At 33.8% G+C, this 21202-nt stretch overlaps 2 protein-coding genes across 2 annotated transcripts; one reads left to right on the forward strand and one right to left on the reverse strand.

The window, feature by feature from the left end:
* Window positions 1–630: 630 nt before the first annotated feature.
* LOC129873701 (protein FREE1-like) lies at window positions 631–9428 on the forward strand. The gene is made up of 10 exons (XM_055948837.1): window positions 631–1401; window positions 1710–1796; window positions 1898–2029; window positions 6202–6333; window positions 6462–6527; window positions 6620–6730; window positions 8089–8181; window positions 8617–8650; window positions 8808–8875; window positions 9012–9428. The coding sequence occupies exons 1-10, from the start codon at window positions 778–780 to the stop codon at window positions 9087–9089; spliced, it is 1425 nt and encodes a 474-aa protein (XP_055804812.1). The 5' UTR covers window positions 631–777; the 3' UTR covers window positions 9090–9428.
* A 7621-nt stretch (window positions 9429–17049) lies between these two features.
* On the reverse strand, window positions 17050–18483 carry LOC129873122 (protein FD-like). The gene is made up of 4 exons (XM_055948144.1): window positions 18286–18483; window positions 17634–17764; window positions 17474–17550; window positions 17050–17389 (listed from the first exon to the last, which is right to left on the reverse strand). The coding sequence occupies exons 1-4, from the start codon at window positions 18348–18350 to the stop codon at window positions 17315–17317; spliced, it is 348 nt and encodes a 115-aa protein (XP_055804119.1). The 5' UTR covers window positions 18351–18483; the 3' UTR covers window positions 17050–17314.
* Window positions 18484–21202: the final 2719 nt, after the last annotated feature.

Below are 21202 nucleotides of genomic sequence, written 5' to 3' on the forward strand. Positions count from 1 at the left end.
AAATTCCCTGGGCACATACACGTGGAGAAATCTTCTCCACATACAATTATATATATATAATACACCACAAACAAAATTAACATGGTGCATTTAATATATTTATGCCCATACAGTTATGGGCAAGTAGAGTATAATTTTTGTACAAATTTGTAACCCATGCCTTCTTGTCTCTATTGTATAACTCTATATAAATTAATGTACATAGTATCAATAAAAACACACAGAAAATTTATCTTAGCTTCTTTCTCTCTTTAAATTCTAACAAGTTGTAAAGTGATATACTTACAAGTCTTTTGCGTTGCCTGACTGAGGATTTGCCTGCATGCCCTGCACTAGCTCGACCTCTACCTCGAGTCATATCTACACACAAAAAAAATACAGGAAGATATGAAACAATGCATATGAAGAAAACATTCAACAGATAAAAAGAACCGTAAATATCTCAAATTGGATTAATAATTTCATGCTCCTACAAGAATTATATAATGTGTCATATCTAAAATGTATGTAAGTTTAGTTAGTCAAGTAAAATTAAATAATTCAAAAATAAAATTAATAATTTAGGGTTCAATTATGTAGTAAGGATTGTAATTATCGTAGAAGTAGGACAAGTCATGCTATTTGGCGAAAGTTCCTGATAAAACTGACCCGGTCCAAGTTTCTGTGTCGTCATCTCAACAAACTTAACTTCACCATTTGTTCTTCTTCCTCTGTTTTCACCATTTGATTAATATCCGTCTAAATCCTCTTCTTCTCCGATCCGTACATTCTCCAGACATGCATAACGGCGACGTTGGCTCTTCCTATTACAAACCTCACTTGCAGAACCCAAACCCTAGCTCTACTCCCCCCGATCATCCCACCGCCTTTCCCCTCCACTACGCCTCCGCTCCTCCTGAACCGTCCGGTTACTCTTCCTCCGACTACTCCACCACGTTCCCACCTTATTCTCACAACTCCGCTGATCATTACCCAAATCAACAACAACCTTACACTGACCCGAATTATTATTATTCCACGTATGATCAAAATCAAACCACTCTGAGTTACGATTATAGGATGCAGAATCCTTCTAATTATCCTTCGTCTCCTCATCATACAATCGAGAATAATGGATCATATGGTGACCAAGCTTCTTATGATTCGGGTATTTATAAATATAATGGTAGGAAAGAGGACTTGTATAAAGACAGTCGATCCGAGTCGAATATGGGGGTGATGTTTGATGATTATGGTAGGCCTATCAATATTCAAAATCAAGGATATGAGAGTAATCGTAAAATTGTGAAAGCAACCCCAAAGATGGAGGAACAACAGGATGTTACAGCTGGTGTGTTGAAGTTCCGCGTCAAACTTTTATCAGAAGGGATTGGTCAGAGCGACATGGATGTGCTTTGTCAGGTTAGAAAGTAGCATTATTGGTGTTTGCACAACTTTCATATCCTTGAAAGGGATAACTAATTGCAGTTTGAAGTTATAATTTGGCTCACGATTACAAACTAGTTTGAGTCGGCTATATGAATCCTCTGTATCTACTTAGTATATAGGAACTCATTATATGTTAACTACTTTTATGTTGACTATCAACTTATTACTGCTCCACTATTTTTGGGGACTGGCTATGCTTTGGTCTGCTTATCACTGTTAATCATTTACCTATCGGTTCACCAATTATAAATTCTAAGTTTTGCATTGAAATTCAAATTCAGATTGGTCTAGATGGGATCCGCTTACTTGATCCTGCTACGAGCCGAATTCTGAGAATATATTTGCTGGAGAATGTGACAAGATGTGAGGTAAGTTAGTCATTTTGATTGTATTACTTCTGGTATACGTTATTTCATTTGCAGACTAGATGCCTATGAAATAAGTTCATTTATTATCCTTTCTTTGTCAGGTGTTGGATTCATATATATTTGCATTTTGGGCCAAAAACTCGGTTGACATGGAACCTAGACGTATCAGGCTGAAATCAAATAGCTATACCGTGAACAATATGCTGGACACTGTGACAGCCGCAAGTATTCAGGTTACAAGATCTCCTACACATCAAAATTTGATCTCATCTTTCTGTATGTTCATGTTTGATAAATGTCTTTCTTGGGTTCGCTACATATAACTTTAAGTCCCACAGTTTTTGAATGTGTTGAGTTACACAAGTTGTCTTCTTTATCTGGCTTATTATCCTTCTTTGGTTTGGCGTAAAGGTAAGCCTACTAAAGGGATATCTGACCTGTTGTCTTGCTGGTGTTAGAATTTGTATGTTGCTCTCAAGGCATGTAGTTCATGCCAGAAAACTAGCATATAGTACAAAATGAATAGGCATTGCTGATTTTTTCACTCACTATTACTCTGGCGGTAAGACATGAAGTGTCTATTTAATAAGTGATGAATTTTGAACTTCCTTTAGTTTCTTTTTCCTGTCATGGAAAATTTATATTATTTGGTGTTATCCACCATTTATGCTACAAGAAGTCTTAGTCCATAACAATGATTTGAGCTTTTAAATCCTGAGAGATGTTTGGGTTTAGCTACCTACTTATTTGGGGATAAAGAATTCTAGAGGATAGAGGCAGCTAGACTCTAATTGGGTCGTGCAACAGATGAGGAGGTTTTGCCGTGTTGAGGTGGAGTGAGTGAGGGGTGCATGGGAGTGTTAGAATACCTAAGTAGAGGAGAGGACTAGGAAGGAGGGAATTATGGGGGGATGACAGGAGAATTGATGGGGTTAAGCTTTTGCCTATTAGCATTTGGCAGCTTACATCATGAAGACATTCAACATGATAGCTAATTCAATATCACAACCCAAAATGAGCCATGAGTGGCACTCACACTTAACCTCCTAGGTGGGAGAACCAACGATACAAACCCCAACTTATATGAGCTATTAAACTTATGAAATACGACAACAATGGAGAAACTCAAACCTTATCCACTAGAGCCTATTACATATCATTCTCAAAATCTGAAAGTCATCACATCAAGGATATCTAATCTCAAAATATCAAGTCTAAGAGTATCAAATACCAGAATAGATAAATAAAATTGTTTTTGTTCGAAAACTAAGGACATCATGCCATGACCGAGAGAATCCAGCACAAGCTAGGAGGATAGCTTATCTTGGAATCTGATATTCTGGAGACTGGCTAAAGCTGAGGGCGAGTCAAAGTCGATGGTACACTCGTTGCACTCCACAAAATAAAACAAAGAAAAAAACACAGGTAGGGGTCAGTACAGGGCAACATGTACTGTGTAGGTATCAGTCACCTCAAAATAAAAATCAATGTGCATAAAGTAATAGCAGTAAATCAACTATAGAACTTATCATGTGACAAACAACAAGATCAAGATCAAGTGACAACACAATAAAATAATTACGTAATCAGTCAACAATATCAAAAGTACACATGAGGATTCAAGCCTCCACACTACGCTCTTTTGGAAAATGAGTTATTTGAGATTGGGTAGTATTAAATCATTTACTTTGTTTTCCTTTAATATGACCGTGTCGGAACGTGACACCCGATCCAAATATATTGTGACGGCTCGTGGCACCCGATCCCGTAATATAATTAATTCATCATTCTTTATTAGCACATTCATCTTTATTAGCAATATTTCATCAAGTTTTCTTTATTCAAGGCATCACTTTTGATAGGACAAGTTCAAGATTTTGAATTTCACGATCTTGAAATTACAGACCAATCACAACAACATATCAACCATCCAAACCACAACAATTAAATGCATAGAAAACTTCACAACATTACTCAATGACGATCAATCACTATTAAGAGTCTCTCTACGATATAGAATAAATCATAACCTACATCAATCGAAGAACCGAAATCAATCAAGCTAATTCACCAATGTTTTTTCTTTCTTTAATGCCTCTGAACGTTTTCAATCTATCAAATATATAATATTCGTTAGTAAATGAGTTCGTAGACACCTATATTACCATATGTCTAGCCTAGACCCAAAAACTCGCCCAATTCTATAATCAATTTCTTATATGTTAAGCCTCAATTTCTTCCAATAACATAAATCTAATAATATTCATATAATACAATACACCTATTATTTAATTACCTATTTCAATATATCAAAATTTGAATTATAATGTGATAATTAAATGAAAATAATTAAAAGTGAAACTAACTATCAAAGACAATGGCACAGTTTAAGTAAACCATTTGTTGAACCAACTTTCTTTATAATGTTTCAACCTACATTTATATCCCACTCAACAATGGCATCATCATGGTCCAAATGATTAGGCATAATCATTGACCGATGATTGGGCCATGAATGCCCATCAACACCCTTACCCCAATTCAAAAAAGACGGCACTTTGTACTAATTTCCAATTCAATTTCAATTTCTTCTCACCACCAACATAAGAATAATACTAAAGTGACCCCTACTAATATATCTAATGTAGGATTAAAACGTGATTACTTACCCGCAGTCGAAGTCGCTTGAGTTCTTGTTTCGAGGGTTTGAGCCGCAGTTATTTGGTTATAATTTGGAAAATAATAATTACCCTCATTAACTTAATTTAGTATATATGGGACAAGTGGTATAGAGTATTAAATAAATTATCACTTCAGTGCACCAATTAAGTTAATTATCTAAATTTACCCATCAACTAAATAACCGTAGTTGTCGAATAGTCTAAAATTCCACCTAAAATTTTCGGGATGAGTCTTTTATGGAATAAGAAGCTCTAGTACTCAAAAAGACTTAATGGGTCGTTAAATTCAATTGGAGAGCAACATGGTGAACAGATTATTTGATTGGTTCAGGATTGAAATGTTCCTGATTTGAGGTTTTGATATCATGTTTAGGCTTGCCAAGTAGGAGCTTGAGTGGTCTATTGTAGAAGAGGAAACAAGAGAAGATGCGGCAGTTTCAAAATTGGAAAAGAATTATGCTGGGATACATATAGTAAAGAAAATTGAATGGTGGATATGAGATCACAAAGCCACAAGGATAGTTGGATTGCTGTATGGCCATTAATGAAATGACATCATTTTTAGGGATGGAGAGCGTAAGACAATTTATTCAAGGGAAGATATTGGCTAAATGAGCCCAATATGAGTTAGCACAATATGTTAGTTTATGGCAATAGTTAAAGCCTAGAACCTAAATTTGATCCTAAATTTGATCCTGAGGAATTGGAAGTATTTTAATTTTCTTCCATGCAATTTATGGGAAAATTGCATGGCCTTTAAGCTTGGCCAGTAACATGGAATTGGAAAAGCACAAGAGACTTGGTGCCATCAACGAAAAGGAGGTTCTGATTGACTACAAAGTGGTTCTCTAACTCGCTATGAACAGGCAAATTTGGTGTAGTAGGGATGACAATTTTTATTAACCCATAACTTTCAGCCTCTCTCCTATTAGCTAGTGGTGGATGGGGATCGATTAAGTGACCGCCTGGTCCATCCCTCCATATCTTTGAAATACCTTTGGAAGCTTATTAAATTTCACTTTCACTTGAAATAGGTATTAGTTTGCCTGCTACTTGGTACTCTGATTTATTGGGATGTTTTGGATATGTATGCCTTTTTGAGTTGATTGGAAAACTTAGGTATGTCTTAATTGGTGATGGCTAACAGTAGAGGGATAATACTGATACCAGTGACTTTGGTTGGTCAAGAAAATCCTACCCATAGAGATGCAGATAGGTGGAAGGTTTGCAACCCCCTCCCCTTACCCCAAGTCCCAACCAAGCAAAATCAAAGAGCCACATCCATCACCATCTTGGTTTTTTCTTGGAAGGGTGTAGAAATTGTACTTTTCATGTTATACTTGGGTCGATTTGGCATGTCAACATAGGTTAAAGTGGGGTTTATAATTGTAGCTGGTTTGGTTGGGTTTTATCTTGTCTTCACACAGCAATAGACTGAAGACTTCAAGTTGCATCTGGTTGTTCTTCCTATGGATGCTTGCTTATCTACTACATTGGCATTTTCATTAGATTTGTAGCTGAAGCTTAATGGATTAATTGTTCTCCCTGTTTCGTGCATATCAAGTTTAGCTGGTGTTCCTACTCTTCTTCAGATATTGTTCACTTAAACTATTGGATACAATCCATCTATTCCCTTTGCTCTCAACAAGATATCTAGATAAAATGCTCCTCTATATACTTGACTAGTCATAACCATGTAAACATGCTTCTATTATGAAATTTAGATCAAGGAGATGGGTGAGAGTAATAAACCTTCGGATTCATTCAAGGGATCTGAGCAAGCTGCTGAGAAGAAGAAAGGTTTTGTTGATTTGATGAAGTTGATGAGGCCACACAATGAAGAGAAAGATTTCTGGGTTAGATTTATGATCAACAATTGCATTAATTTAGTGGTCCTGCTTCCCATTTCTTTCTGTTGAATCGACTACTGCAAGTAAATCTTAACAGATTTGTGGCTCTCTTTCCCCTAATCATTTTCGTGTAGGTTCCTGATGAAGCAGTTCGAAAGTGCACTGCTTGTGCAGCAGATTTTAGTGCTTTCAATAGGAAGGTACATTTATTTTGAACAGTGCGGTAAATGTCACATTTTCGTATTTCCTGTTTTAATTTTCTCCTCTCATGTCTTCTTTAAATCTGTATCAGCACCACTGCAGGAATTGTGGGGATATTTTCTGTGACAACTGCACGCAGGGTAGAGTTGCCCTCACTGCGGATGAAGATGCACAGCCAGTTCGAGTTTGTGACCGATGCATGGTATGCCCACGTAAAATAACGGGTTAATTGCAGGTTTATGGTTTTCTTTATAAGGATATGTTCCATGTGACTTCTTTTTTTCATTTAATGTGATGTTAATTGTGACTTTCCATGTTTATATTAGTAAGGCAATGGCAGACTGTAGTTTGACTAGAAAAATGTTGTAAACACTTCTCACCTCAGCTTTTCTCTAACTGTAAAAAACACACACTTATTCCAGATATTTTGCACCCTTCTTTTAGCACTTGGAATTTTAGATTCCTATTTGCCAAATCCTTTGACCATATTACTGTATCTAATATTTTTTTTGCATGAGATCTCAATTGTTCTAATTGATATAACTTTTGCACTTCTCTTATCTGGAAGCTTGGATGGGAGCTTTTATGGTGTTGGTAGTTGCAACCAAAGAGTCAATTATGCTTTCTTTACAAGAAAGAATATAAAAAATAAAAGCTTGTGTCCTACTGGACAAACTTGATTTTTGGATTTGCCCAATAAAATCGACCTTAGTATATACCATTCAGCTCCGAATCTTCTAACCTCACCCTTAAGTTTGTCAGAGTGAGATGTTTTGAAGCAACACAAGTGTTATTATTACTTGTACAAACTGAATAGAAGTGGAACCAGGAAAACTTGTGGAATAGGTGCACGTGAAAATGCTTTGAGGAAAGAGGGACATAAGGAAATCAAGGAATCCGCCGTAGCTCACTGTTTCATGCTTGAGGGATAAAGAAAGATGAAGTGGTTTAACACCATGAACAGCTTCAAAGAAACTTTCCTCTTCAAAAGCTACTTTAGGTTTAATAACTGAACAGTTTCTGCCAAAACCTCGATTAAATGTAGAAAAGATTGGAGATCTAATCCTTATCAGAAAGAAATTGGAGAACTAATGCTCCAACTACATAGTTGAGCTCAGTAAGGAAACAACGCAAGATAAAAGCAGTACAAGTATTCCATCTATTTGAAAACAGTGAAAATAGGGTGTAATTATTCTGAACAGAAAGCTGCTGTTGCTTATTAAAGATACTACCACATAGGAACTTTCATTAGTAACATATGATCAAACGTTGACTATTTCATTTTAAAAGGTGGAGTTAAACCTATCAACATTTTTTTGGATAAGAACCTTTCAACAATCTAATGAAGCTATGGACTCTTGATATCTGATTGTTATTGTATCCTAAAGCTTTTTCGGTCTTTCATGACGGTGTCTTTCAATGTTTTCATTCTTTTATCTGTTATTTTGTTCAACGATTGATCTTCTGTATTTTGCATTCTGTTGTGATCTTATAGGTTGCAATAGTCTTGAAGCAGTACTTCATAAGATATAACAAGATTGAACTTCCCTCATTTTGCAGGCAGAGGTAACTCAGAGACTCAGCAATGCTACGGAATCAATGACAAAAATTGCTGCATTGCAAAGTCATGAGGACCTTACAAGAAAACTCAAGGTGAATACTGACTTCCTAGGTTCTTTAAATTATTCATCAGGACTGTTCAGAAATGTTTTGTTTAGATAGGTCATTGGAAGTGTATCTTGGAAATCAATACTGATTAGCTTATATCCACAATTATGGAAGTTACATTACTTTGAACATTTGAAGAATGTATAACAATTTTTGAGATGAGCAGTTGGATAAGTGAATTGCAGATAGAAGATGTTAGCAAACAAAAAATCATAACTCTTGCTACTTTAAATTCGCGATGTGCTTTATAAAGCTTCTGGTTAAGGTTGACATAATTCTTATCAATGGATTATAAGTTGTTGCTTTTTTTGTAATGTTTTATTCCTTCTATATTCGGCCAATGTGTACCTATACTTTAAGAAATTTCGATTGCATCTTCGTCAGCATATACTAATTTCTACAATTGAAATTCATAAACAGGAGGTGATGGACAAAAACCGCAAGACCTCGACAGGTAGTATCCACGGCTGCAACAGTTCCTTATTTAATTGGCTTGAAAATACACATGTTTAGAATGATTGCTATCTGGAATTGTCATGCAAACCTTTCTACGACTACTACAAGTTGGAGAGTGTTTTCTGTTGGAGCTGATGATGTCTTATGATTTTCAGGTCCTAGTTCTCAAGGATCTAAGGGGATGCGAGAGGTAGAGTGCCCAACTTGCACGGTCCATTTGCAGGTTCAGTATCATATACCATGCTTTTCTTCCCATCTTCTTATGTTTGTCTCTATTCCTTGAAAACTTTTTCGATTCTGTCAAACCCAAGAATATACTGTCCCTGTGGATGAATTTTATACGGAATTTGACTTTGCAGGTTGAAGTGCCAGCTTCTGGATCAGAAACGATAGAGTGCAGCGTTTGCCAGCATCCGTTCCTTGTTAGTGCCCATTGATCTGAAGAGTTTGCTTTTGTAATAGCCCGGTGTTAAAACCCAGTGTGATCCGTCCTTTTAACTTATAGTTTTCAAAAAGTATCGTGGTCTTTACTGAGTGATAATTGTATTACTCTATTTCATAATGTAGATTTATGTACAAAGGGGGTACAGTAGTTGTACCATCTGTATAGTGCGGTTTGGGAAGTAAACTTACAAGTAGTGGTGGCAAATTTGGCCGGGTCAACATAAAATGGGTAATAAATATTTTATATGGGTAAAAATACTAGTTTACCCAGAATTATCAATATTTTCATGAGTAAATAGTACTCTACTTTACAATTGAATATGGAGAAAATATTATAATCTTTTTTTGGATAAAAAATGTTGAAAATATTTTATTTAATTTTATTGTAGTCTAAAATTAAATCTGACACCCGATACGGAATCCGACTCCAATCTAAATCTAGGACTTGACTTTCGACCTAGGACCGTTTGATACGGACAAACAAATAGAATTCGACCCCAACTCTCGACTCTCAATTGAGACTCAATTTTTGAATTCAAACTCGATCTTGACATCCGACTCTAGATTCGACTTTCAAATTGGAATTTGACCTCGACACCTAACGTCGATGACGGATCCGAAGATTGATATTTGATTCGGAACTCGATCTCAACTTCTAATCATCGAGACTCCACTCTGAGGGTTAAAGACTTCACCTTTTTAATTTTTTTATTTCTATTTTTTATTTTTAAAATTCTTTAATTTTTTTAAAATTATAGATGAGAATAATTAGTATGAATGAAGAACATAAAAAGGAAGGGAAATTATAAACATTTTTTGTGATATCATAAATTTTGAGTGAATAAAAGTTGAAAACTTAACTCATTTGACTAATCCATAGTTTATTCATATTTAACCTATGAATACCCATATTTCTGTGGATTAAATATGAGTTTAAACCTATATTTTACTCATCAAAAAAATCATTCATTCAACCTATTAAAATATGGACGGATTGAATGAGTTACCAAAATATGAGTTCACTTTGCCATCACTGCTCAGAAGTAGGGCTGTACAGGACAAACCGATAAACCGCACCAAACCGACAAACCGAACCAAACCGGAAAAAAAAACCGACTAGTGGTTTGGTTTGACTTGGTTTGGTGTTTGAAAAAAAAACCCGACCATTCTTGGTTGGTTTGGTTTTAACTAAAAAAAGTCAAACCGAACCCAAACCGACCCGATTATAGATATACCACTTTTAAATTATGTTATACATAAAAATATTTATTAAAATGTAATTTATAAATATTTTTTAAAATTTTTTCATAATTTTTGTTTTCTTTCTTACATTTAGATTTGGACTTGAGTAGCTCATCTAAATAATAGACAAAAAAAACTTATCTTATAAAGTTATATTATAAAGTTAAAACTTCAAACAGTGTTGTGCCTCCATCTTATACGTTGATATTTTGTACTAGAACTCTTTTTAAGAAGCACTGCTCTGTGCTTTTTATTTGATACTATGAGAAACCCGAAAAAATCCAAAAAAACCCAAAAAACCCGAGAAACCCGAAAAACCCGAAAAACCCGAAAAAACCCGAAAAATCCGAGAAAAATTGATATCGAAAAACCCGACTTTTATTGGTTTGGTTTGGTTTATAGATTTAATAACCCGACACAAATGGTTTGGTTTGGTTTGTAAAAAATCCGAACCAACCCGATCCATGTACACCCCTACTCAGAAGTATAATGATCTATGATAAGATGCGCGGGGACAACAACAACAACAACAAACCCAGTATGGTAAGATGCGCGGGGAATGAAACTAAATTGTTGAGTTCATTGTACAATTCCTTCGTTTTGTTTTTTTGCTTGTAATCTTTATTATTGGTCTTGATGGTGCCGTTGCAGATGAAATCCATTAAAGCTAGTATATCTCTATCCAATCAGGCATGTTACTGGTAGCTTGCGATGAACAATGTAAAGTTGAATAAATAAAAATCACATTCACTTCAATAAAGATCGAAATAAAAATAAATATTTTTTATTTAACATATTGAGAAAAATAGTGATTTTCGATTCTGTCAATATTGAAGGTTTCACCACATAAATTGAAACGGGGTAGAGGAATACATGACACTTACAAATGAAACTCATGAACTATACCTAAGATAAAAATAATAAACTACATGTTATAATAAGTTAGAAATAAAAAGTGACAAGTTGTAATAGATATATTGATAATATAAAAGAATTTGACATAGGATTTTACTTCTCAAAAGAAGTTTTGCATAGGACTAGAATGATGGAAGATTTCCAATTATATCACCACACCTATTGAGCTTGGGTTGGATCCAAAGAAACCAGATTTGGATAGTTTTGTACCATTTCTATTCAGTTGTCGACATTATTAAAAATAGTCTCCCATTCTCTTGTGTAGAAAAAGGAGGATCTTGAAGCATTCACTATCTCATGTATTCTTAAAGCCTTCAACTTTGCTAAGGTCTTGTGTGATTAGGGTGCTAGTATTAATCTAATGCCGCTAGCAGGGTTTCGACAGTTGGACTTAAAAGCCCCCAAACCGATGTCAATGTGGCTACTTATGACAAATTGAACGGTAAAAAATCTGTGGCCATTCTTTATGATGTCCTTGTAAAACTTGAAGCGTTTATATTTCAGCGAACTTTGTGGTTCTTGACTGTGAGGTTGACTTCAAGATTTCTATCATCTTGGGGTGACCATTTCTTGCCACTGGACGTGTTTTAGTTGATATGGAAATTGGGCAAATGAAGTTTAGACGGGATGATGAAGAGGTAATTTTCAACGTCTGTCAATCGATGAAGCACCCTCATGATTTGTGAGTGATTTCAGTGATTGATCTAATTCATGAGGAGCAACCGAAGATATCTATTGAAGAGAGATTGGATGTTGAAACAATGGCTGTTGTGATCATGAATTGATGGGGTGGACATCGTTGAGTATCAGGAGATGGTTGATGCATTTACTGGTATGGGATCCTACACTTATGCTCCGAAAAAACTAGACTTAAATTTAAAAAATAAGGCAACACCACCAGCCAGACAATCCATTGAGGAGCCTCCAGTGTTGGAGCTTAAGGCTCTTCCTTCTCATTTGTGTTATGTTTTCCAAGGAGCCAATAATATGTTGCCAGTTGTTATAGTTGCAGATCTATATGAAAGGCAAATGGAGGCTTTGGTATCTTAGTTGAGGAGGTTCTAGAGGGCTATTTGATGTGCATTGCTGATATCATAGGTATCCCACCAGGTATATGCACGCACAAAATTCAATTTATAACAAACAGTAGCCTTAGTATTGGGCATCAGTGTAGGCTAAATCCGCCTATGTAAAAGATTGTCAATAAAAATATTATCAAGTGATTGGATGCAGTGTGGTTTATCTTATTGCGGATACCAAGTGAGTGAACCTTGTTTAATGTGTACCAAAAAAGGGAGGAATCACTGTGGTTCAAAATCTATTAAGAGCGCTCGGATCCCAAAGGGCAAGGCAAATGTGATAATAAATGCCTTGAGCAGGAAAGCAGTGAGTATGGAGAGTTTGACTTTCTTAGCAGCAAAGAAGAGGCCTTTGGCCTTGGACCTTCAATCATTAATCAATCGGATGGTCCGACTATATATTTTAAGCCCGAAAGGATTCTATTCTTGCTTGTGTGGGGCTAGATCTTCATTGATGGAGCAGATTCAGGCACAATAGATTAAAGATGCAAGGTTGGGGGTGATTCAAGATAGGGTGCTCAGTGGCGAGGCTAGGAAGGCAACCTTAGATCTAGAGGGTATTTTGAGAATTGAGGATCGTATCTGTGTTCCTAGAGTTGGAGACCTGATTCGATTGATTCTGGAGGAGTCTCATTATTCTAGGTATTTCATTCATTCGGGTACAATAAAGATGTATCGTGATCTGAGACAGTATTACTGATGATTTGGGATGAAGAATGATACTGCAGAGTTTGTGATTAGGTATTTGAACTGTCTGCAGGTGAAGTACGAACACCAGAGGCAAGGTGGGTTGACTCAACGGTTACCCATTCCTGAGTGGAAGTGGGAGTTGATAGTTATGGACTTCGTGGTACACTTGTCACGTACTTTTTGGAGATTTATAAAAATCACTTTCATAAGCACTTTTCTAAAAAGGTATATTTTAAAAAGTATTTTAAAAATAAGCAGTTTTTGACAGCAATGAAAAACAAATTCTAGTTGGGAATGTTAATTAATGTTAGGCTGCAAGAAGTGTAATACTATAATGATAAATTTAATCTTTTTTTTTTTAATTTTCTGTCAATATTCTCGTGTCACAAGTTGCCTTCACACATTTACCTTTAAGTTTTATATATAAATAGCATGCAATTTTTTTTATATATTATCTATGCAATTTAACTTGTTAATAATATGTTTCTACCATTTATTTTAGATTAGTGAACACTGTTTGTTTAATTGATTTATGTATAGTGATCAGTATAAGAATTATTATGTTTTTTATGTACTTTAATCTATTATAGTATATTCTGATCTGCTGGTCTAGACTAATTTGTCTCTAATATATACTTGCCAGTCTAAAAATTATTATATTGTTATAGTGTATTTTGGTCTGCTAGTCTGGACTAATTTGCCTCTTACAATAGGTCAAATTGATCCTCAATAAGCATAAAGTATTGACCAAACCAGGAGTAAAAGTAGAGTTTTTCTTTTTCTCTATTCCGACTTAATTCACCAAAAAAATTCATATTAAAAATAAAGTACTTTTCAGTAAAAGTGGCTGTTAATGAGTAAAAATAGAGTTAACTATGAAGCTACTAGGTAAAGAGCAAATGTTGTTCTCATAGTTGAGGTTTTGACTTTTCAATAAAATCTGAACCAAATATATTTGCCCCGCTTCCATTCATTTCTTTTTCTTTTTTTTTTTCGTTCCATATCCGAAGTCCGTTTCCATTCAATGTATAATTCATTATGTTATTCTTATTTATTACATGTTTTTTTGAAAATAGAACACTACTAAGAAAAACTATGTAGTTCTTTAATATAAATAGGGACGCCTCAATGGATCTTGTGACCTAAGGCAAAATCATATTAAGAGGCCTTTAAGTTTTTATAAAATTTATAAACTAACAAAAAAAATTGTTGTCTAAACAATAGATCAATCATTTAAGACAAAGAATAAGGAATTTCAAAAAAAAAAAAACTTGGAAGAAGAGCACAAAGAATAAGGTGGTGGATTATCGATGTTAAGGTCTGAAACTCAAATTGAAATTTTGATTTGACTATTATCATAAACAAGAAAAAGAAATGAGCGTACACAACTTAATAGTTGAAGTTTTAAGCATGGATAGTGTCAAAAATATATACACCTTCGATCAAATTTCTGATAAATTTAAATGATAATTGTAGTTAATTCTATTAAGTAGCACTCATTAGTGAATATTTAATTAAATTATAAAAAATTAATACAAAATGTTGAATTAAATGAAAAGAAGACCGATGCATGAATGCTTTTGTGTTCATGCAGTTTCAAGAAAATTAAAAATGAAATTCATTATATTATTAATGTATATAACTTAATTCCTATAGAAAAGTAAATAAATTGAAGGATGAAAAAAATATACTAATTAATGAGAGAAGGAAATTATCATAATTTATGATTTTATTGATATAAAATAACCTCAAATAAATAATAAAAATTATATTATAACAATTTTATTTATATACATTATCTGATATATAATAAATTTAATGATAAAATTTAAAGTAAATTTGGGCCTCCAAATTTTTGGGGGCCTAAGGCAATGACCTCATTAGCCAAGCCTTAGAGTCGCCCATGAATATAAAGATATATGTAAATGAAAGCAATTATACTTCCTCTGTCTCATTTTATGTAACAGTCTTTCCATTTTAGTCTATCCTAAAAGGAATGTTATTTTATTATAATTAGAAATAATTTAATTCTAAAATTCTCTTTTTACTTTTAATAAAATGATTCTCAACCACATTTGTAGTTCTTTAATATAAAGATATAAGTAAATGAAAACAATTATACTTTCTCTGTCTCATTTTATACGACAGTCTTTTTTTTAAAATCATCCCAAAAAAATGATATCTTACTGTAATTACAAATAATCTAATTTTAAAATTCTCTTTTTTACTTATAATGAAATGATTTATAACTACACAAGTATTTAAAAATTGTTTTAGATCATAAATTTCAAAAAAAAATAATTAAACATCGTATCAAATTAAAGAATATCACATAAAATGAAAATCAGCTAATGTTGAGTGATGTGGAGCATCATAGCTCTTTTTCTCAATGTGGAAAAAGTGTTAAAGGTAGCCAATGTACACTCCTAGGGAACTTGGTAGTGTACTATAATAGCCCATTGGTCCATAAATTCATTTCATTGGTTTTTGCCCAACCAAAACTTTCTTTGTCGTATTTGATGAAGCAAAGATAGGATAAAAAGAGATGAGACCCACACACAAAGGAACAAAATGAAAAAAAAGGAAAGGTCCACATGAAGAAAAAACAAATTAGTAAAAGATATTGGTTCACATTAATCTCTATTGACAACATGCTCTAAAGCTTCAAAGGCATCTCTGGTTTTTGTCTAGTCCTCAAAGAGATACCTTGTCTGTGTTCCCTCTCTTGTCAATGGTTGGCATTTAAATTTGATTTCATATGGAACTTGAAAAGATTAAAAAAAAAATCGAATTTTATAATTTTAAATTAAATATGAAAAATATATCATAATATTTTTTAATTTTATGATCTAAAATATGTCACCTAAAAATTGTCAACGTGAATATATATATATATATAAAGGAATAACTTAACTAGAATTCTATTACCTCCGAACTCATTTTTTCTCATTTTCGTGAATTTTTTGTGCTGATGTGACACTTTCAATCATTCAATCAAATAAATTGATTGGTGTTTGTACACACGCGGCTGTTACGTCAGCAGATATTTTTTATCTTTTTAAAAAAAAAATTAATTCTTTATAAATCTTTTTATTTTATTTATCTTATATTTAAATTAAGATAATACATATAATACTTTTTAAAAAAATTGTTGTACTTAAACTTTTTTTTAACCTTCATTCATTGTCTTCTCTCTATTGATTTTATTTACTTTTTTAATTTTCTTTATCTTTTCTTTTGATTTAATTTCAAATGTCTTGTATTTAAAATAAATTAATTTCGAATTAATATTAAAATAAGTGAAAAAAATCAAATTTGGCATTAAATTGATTTGATATGGAATTTGAAAAGATAAAAAAAGAACATTTTTGAATTTTGTGGTTCTAACAAAATTATATGTAGAATATATCAAAATGTTATTTACTCTTATGATCTAAAATAAGTCACTTAAAAATTATCAAAAAAGATTATATATAAAAAAAGAGACATTATTTTCTAAATGGATTAAAAATAAAAGAAAAACAAACTAATTGATTATGAGGATTTACTAGTATTGTTTTATGTGAACTAAACTATGGAAAAAAATAAGTAAATTAGTAAATATAAGATTTAAACTATTCAAAAAAGAAATCATTAAACTAAGTACCGTCAAAACTAATTATGTTTTGAGTAATTAGTATCCTGTTGAATTTAACTCATATCCCAAAAAACAAATACAAAAGGAAGAAGATAGCCGTTTAGTTTTTCTCTTCAACACGGAGAAAGTGATATCTTTTTAAAGGAACTAAACAAAAACAGAAATCACAGTAAATGGAGTAGAGTATTATGTACTTATATTATCATTCATATATAAATAATTTCTCCATAACTATTTTAACTAATACAGCACACATGGTGGCACCATATGCCCTTTGTAATGGAACCAAAGAATGCAAAAAAAGACAAAACAAAACATCAGACGTCTCTATGAATGGGCAGGGCAGAGCATTAATAATAAGGGGCAGCAGAAGAAAAAGAGTAGTGAATGTGATGTGACAACATAATGATCTTATATGCTTCCAAGATTCTTACTGTTCACTGTCCAATTGCTAGCTACTACATTAGTTAAAATTTTCTACACAAACACACTTAAATTGACATTTAAACTGGATACAAGAACCAGGCAATAAACTTTGATCAAATAACTAAACATGTATTTAGAAACAAACATCACAAGGCCAGCATCAAACAAGGGTCAATTAGGATTTAATTTGTAGTAGAAAGGTTTAACAAAATATTAGCGTTTCCATTCCTCAAAATGGGGCTGTTGACGTTCGATAAAGAGACTTCTTTTTTGGAAGTTGATCACCAGCTGAAGCTAAGCATAACTGACCACAAAAGGAGAGAATGAATGAGAAAAAAGAATAAAGACTTAAAATTGGCTCAATAAGGAAACCATAAAGAAGAGTAACCTGTTGTTGCTGCCTCTTGAGCCTGGCATTTTCTTCCATCAGATTGGCTACTTCCATCTCCAATTCATTCGTGTAAGCCTGCAAGTTATATGGGTAAAATCAGCAAAACAAGAAAATAAAAAAGGAGCAAAGAACCACTAAAAGAGTGACTGAAAACTTTCCTGCTTTCTAGCCCGGGATCGAGCAGCAGACTCACGGTTCTTGATCATCCTCTTGCTTTTCTGGTCACAAGAATTGTTGTCTGATTCAGGATGCCTTTTTCTTCCTTCACCCAATCCCTCAAAGGATGACCTATTAGAAATGTTTTTTTGCTCAGTTTGCCTCATGTTGCTAAAGAAATGAAATTCAGAGCCAGAATTCAATGTCAACATAGTAACAGGGGGAGGAGGCAGGGGAGGAACAGAGGACCCATAGGCTGTTGTTGAAGGGTCATTATTAGCAAATGGTCTTGCCAATAAATCTTGCAAAATTATGCCACCAAAATTGGTTGTCCTAGTTGTTGTATTTTCTTCATCAATATGATCTCTAGAACAAGAAAGATTTATATCTTTCCAAACTTCTTCCATCGTTTTACTATTTATTAGTATAGGATTAATTGGATGATTATAGCTAGAAGATGTGGATGATGATGATTTTGAAGAGTGAGTTACAAGGTTCTTGTTTAGGCCTTTGTGGTGTTGATGTTCTTCACTGCTTTGATGACAACATAGTAGAAATGGAAATATTAAGAGCAAAAGAAATACCCAACTTGTTTATTTCTGGTACTACTACTACTAATAAATACATACACAAAAATTTCCTACAAGATTTACATTTTCTTGGGAAACAAAGAGATGGTATAGAGTGGCAGGCAATGTTTTAGTTTGTGAATTGTCATGTCTGAATGGTACTATGAGCCACGTGGCCCAAGTTTGTGAGTCTTTAGGAGTGGACGCCCCATTTTCAAGTGACCTTAGATTTACCAAGTTGGGTGCCTTTTTTCTGTTTGTGTGTATGGTAGCACAAGTTTTCTATTTTAGTACGATGCTGCGCAACTTGTCCAATTATAATCAAGAAACCGACAAAATTGGTCTATCATGTTTGAGATAGTTTAAAATCCTTCTTTAGAGTGAATATGTTATAAACCTCTTTTAAGTTCATGAGAAAATAGTCAAATGCGCCTTTAATATATATTTGAATTCTTAATTATATATTTAAATTTGACGGAAGGCTTATAAATTGTTTAAAATTAATATTATTATCTCTCTAAATGCTTACATAGCAAAATCAGTATAGTATACCTTTTTGAGTGAGTGAAGCTCAAAAACCAACACTAAAACTTTACTTTTTAATATTTTTTCATAAATATACGTATTTTAATTTTCTTTCCTTTTGTCCATATTTGTTTCTACTTTTAATTTGTTTTCTTCTTCATAGCAATTAGGAGTAGATCATCAATGGCAAACACCAAATTTCATCACCACTCATCATCTTAAAATCACTGTCATTACAATGTAAATCGATACACGACAAATCGTAGATAACAATTCCACCCCCATTCTCTACAATCAGGAACTATGGACCCAAAATCTTTTAAATCAAGATAAATTTGAGCTTGAATAAGTTTAATTCAGTGTAACGATCCAAACCGTCATTATCTAGAAGGGGCAAAAATTTGTGAACTAAGTTAATTCCGGACAGTGCCAACCCACCATAGCAGAAATACACCCGCCACAGCGGTGCCGCCATGCTAGGATGGGAGCCGTCATGGCGAGATAGTCGGGGATAGAATTAAAAGACGCAAATTTTTATTTTCTCCTTCTTCCCTTAAGTGCCAAAATAGGTGAGGGTCACCCCAGGAACCCTCAAAAAGCTGCTCTAGGCTTGGAGAGAAGAGAGAAAGGGAATTCTAGCGCAAGAAAAGCTACAACCCGCATATTTCAGGTTTGTCTTCATTGTTTCTCTTTCCAAAAGTCGGAGATCAAGCTATAATCTTTCTACAGCTGCTTGACGCCCAATTAGGCTAGTTTTTTTTAATTGATTAGTTATAAACTCGTTTCCATCACTTAATGTAATGTAAATTGATTGGAGATTCTATGTCTAGAACTTCGGGTACAAAGTCTGGATGGTCGAACGATTGTCAATTGTTGCTTAGGGAAGGAAGACATGATGTCGATCAGGATTTCTTCTTGACTAATGGTAGTGGTCTAATCTGTGAATGTAAATCTTGATGAAGATTGTTGAGAAAGCCAATGACTCTTATGAGATTAAGTGTAGACGATTGTTGGGTTAATATGAGATCTTGAGACTTGAGAATATTATCAAAGGGAGGTCTAATATTGGTCATTGATGTATATGGATATACCTGTACGTATAATTATAGGTGATGGTTTATTTTTCATCTGTATTATATGTGCCCATTAACTGCATTGATAGTATTGCATGTATGTATGTGAATAGGGAAAGATAGAATGAACTTAATGAAATGACTATTATGATCAATTGCATGCAATGAACTTGATACTTGATTGTAAGTGTGTGAACTATTCATTGATGATTATGATTGTGATTTTGGTTGTGGTTGTTGGATGGGGTACCATGCGGGTACATATTGGATCGGATATGCCAACACATATTAGATCGGGTATTACGCTAGTATAACTATTATATCGAGTGTCACGCCAACACACTAACAGTTTGGGTGTGGGTTCCATGAGAGAACTATGGTTAACTGATTACTTGCGAATGAATGTGATTTTATGTGCGATAACTGTTGCAATTGCAATTGACATAACTTTAACTGACCATGCCCATCCTTTGTAGTAATTGATGTGAAAAGACCGAAAGTTCGAATATCATCGGTGTTACTATATTATAGTGGTGTTATCTGTGTTACTAGGTTGTGGTGATGTTATCGATGTTGCTATTGTGATGGTTAAATGTGCTCAGTATCCCAAGTATGGGATGATGTATAAGTAAGAAGCGATGTAGTCGCCATGGAGATAAAGTGACTAGGTTATGCCTTATGAAGAAAGTTCAGTTTGGGGTGGTTAGTGAAGCCTTGCTATAGTATATTATGTGTGGTCAAGGGCCAGATTATGATAAAAAGAAACATGTATGAGTGTAGTAAGTAGGTTAGACGGATTTGTGGTGACATGTAGTCGGAAACTCCTCCATGGAGAATAGAATGGATAAGTCTTGATATGTATTAGAGTTGGAAGCGGACCAATTAGAAGGATGATATCATAATGCATACTAGTGGTGATCTAGGCAAGTAGGGTGGTCGGAGTGTGTATACAAGGGTTGGCTCAGGATATTTGTTTTAGCATGTTCTTCTAGTTGATTTCTTTATATTATATGATTGGTATCAGATTGACCGATGATGCCTATCAGTACTTGTTGTTTGTACTGATACTACTCTTGTTATGACACTTAGCATAGTTTGATTGCAGGGTCAGTGATATTCTATAGGTGCATATGAAGATGATTGTCAAACAACTTCTACTCTTCCTTCCTATTGGTAGGAGTTGTGTTATTATTCTATCTATATACAATATTCTTAGAATCTCTTGTACATGTTTAGACTAGTATCCTTGGGTGTATTAGAATGCTTTTGTGTAATTAACCTTAGAATTTTAAACCAATATATAGCGACTTCATAACTCTCTTAGGTTGTTATTTTTTATATACTTGGTTAAACTTCTGCATGTTATAACTTATAACCATTTGGGAATTAAGGGCTATCTAGCT

Source organism: Solanum dulcamara, chromosome 11 (assembly GCF_947179165.1).
Source record: "Solanum dulcamara chromosome 11, daSolDulc1.2, whole genome shotgun sequence".
Classification (NCBI taxonomy): domain Eukaryota; kingdom Viridiplantae; phylum Streptophyta; class Magnoliopsida; order Solanales; family Solanaceae; genus Solanum; species Solanum dulcamara.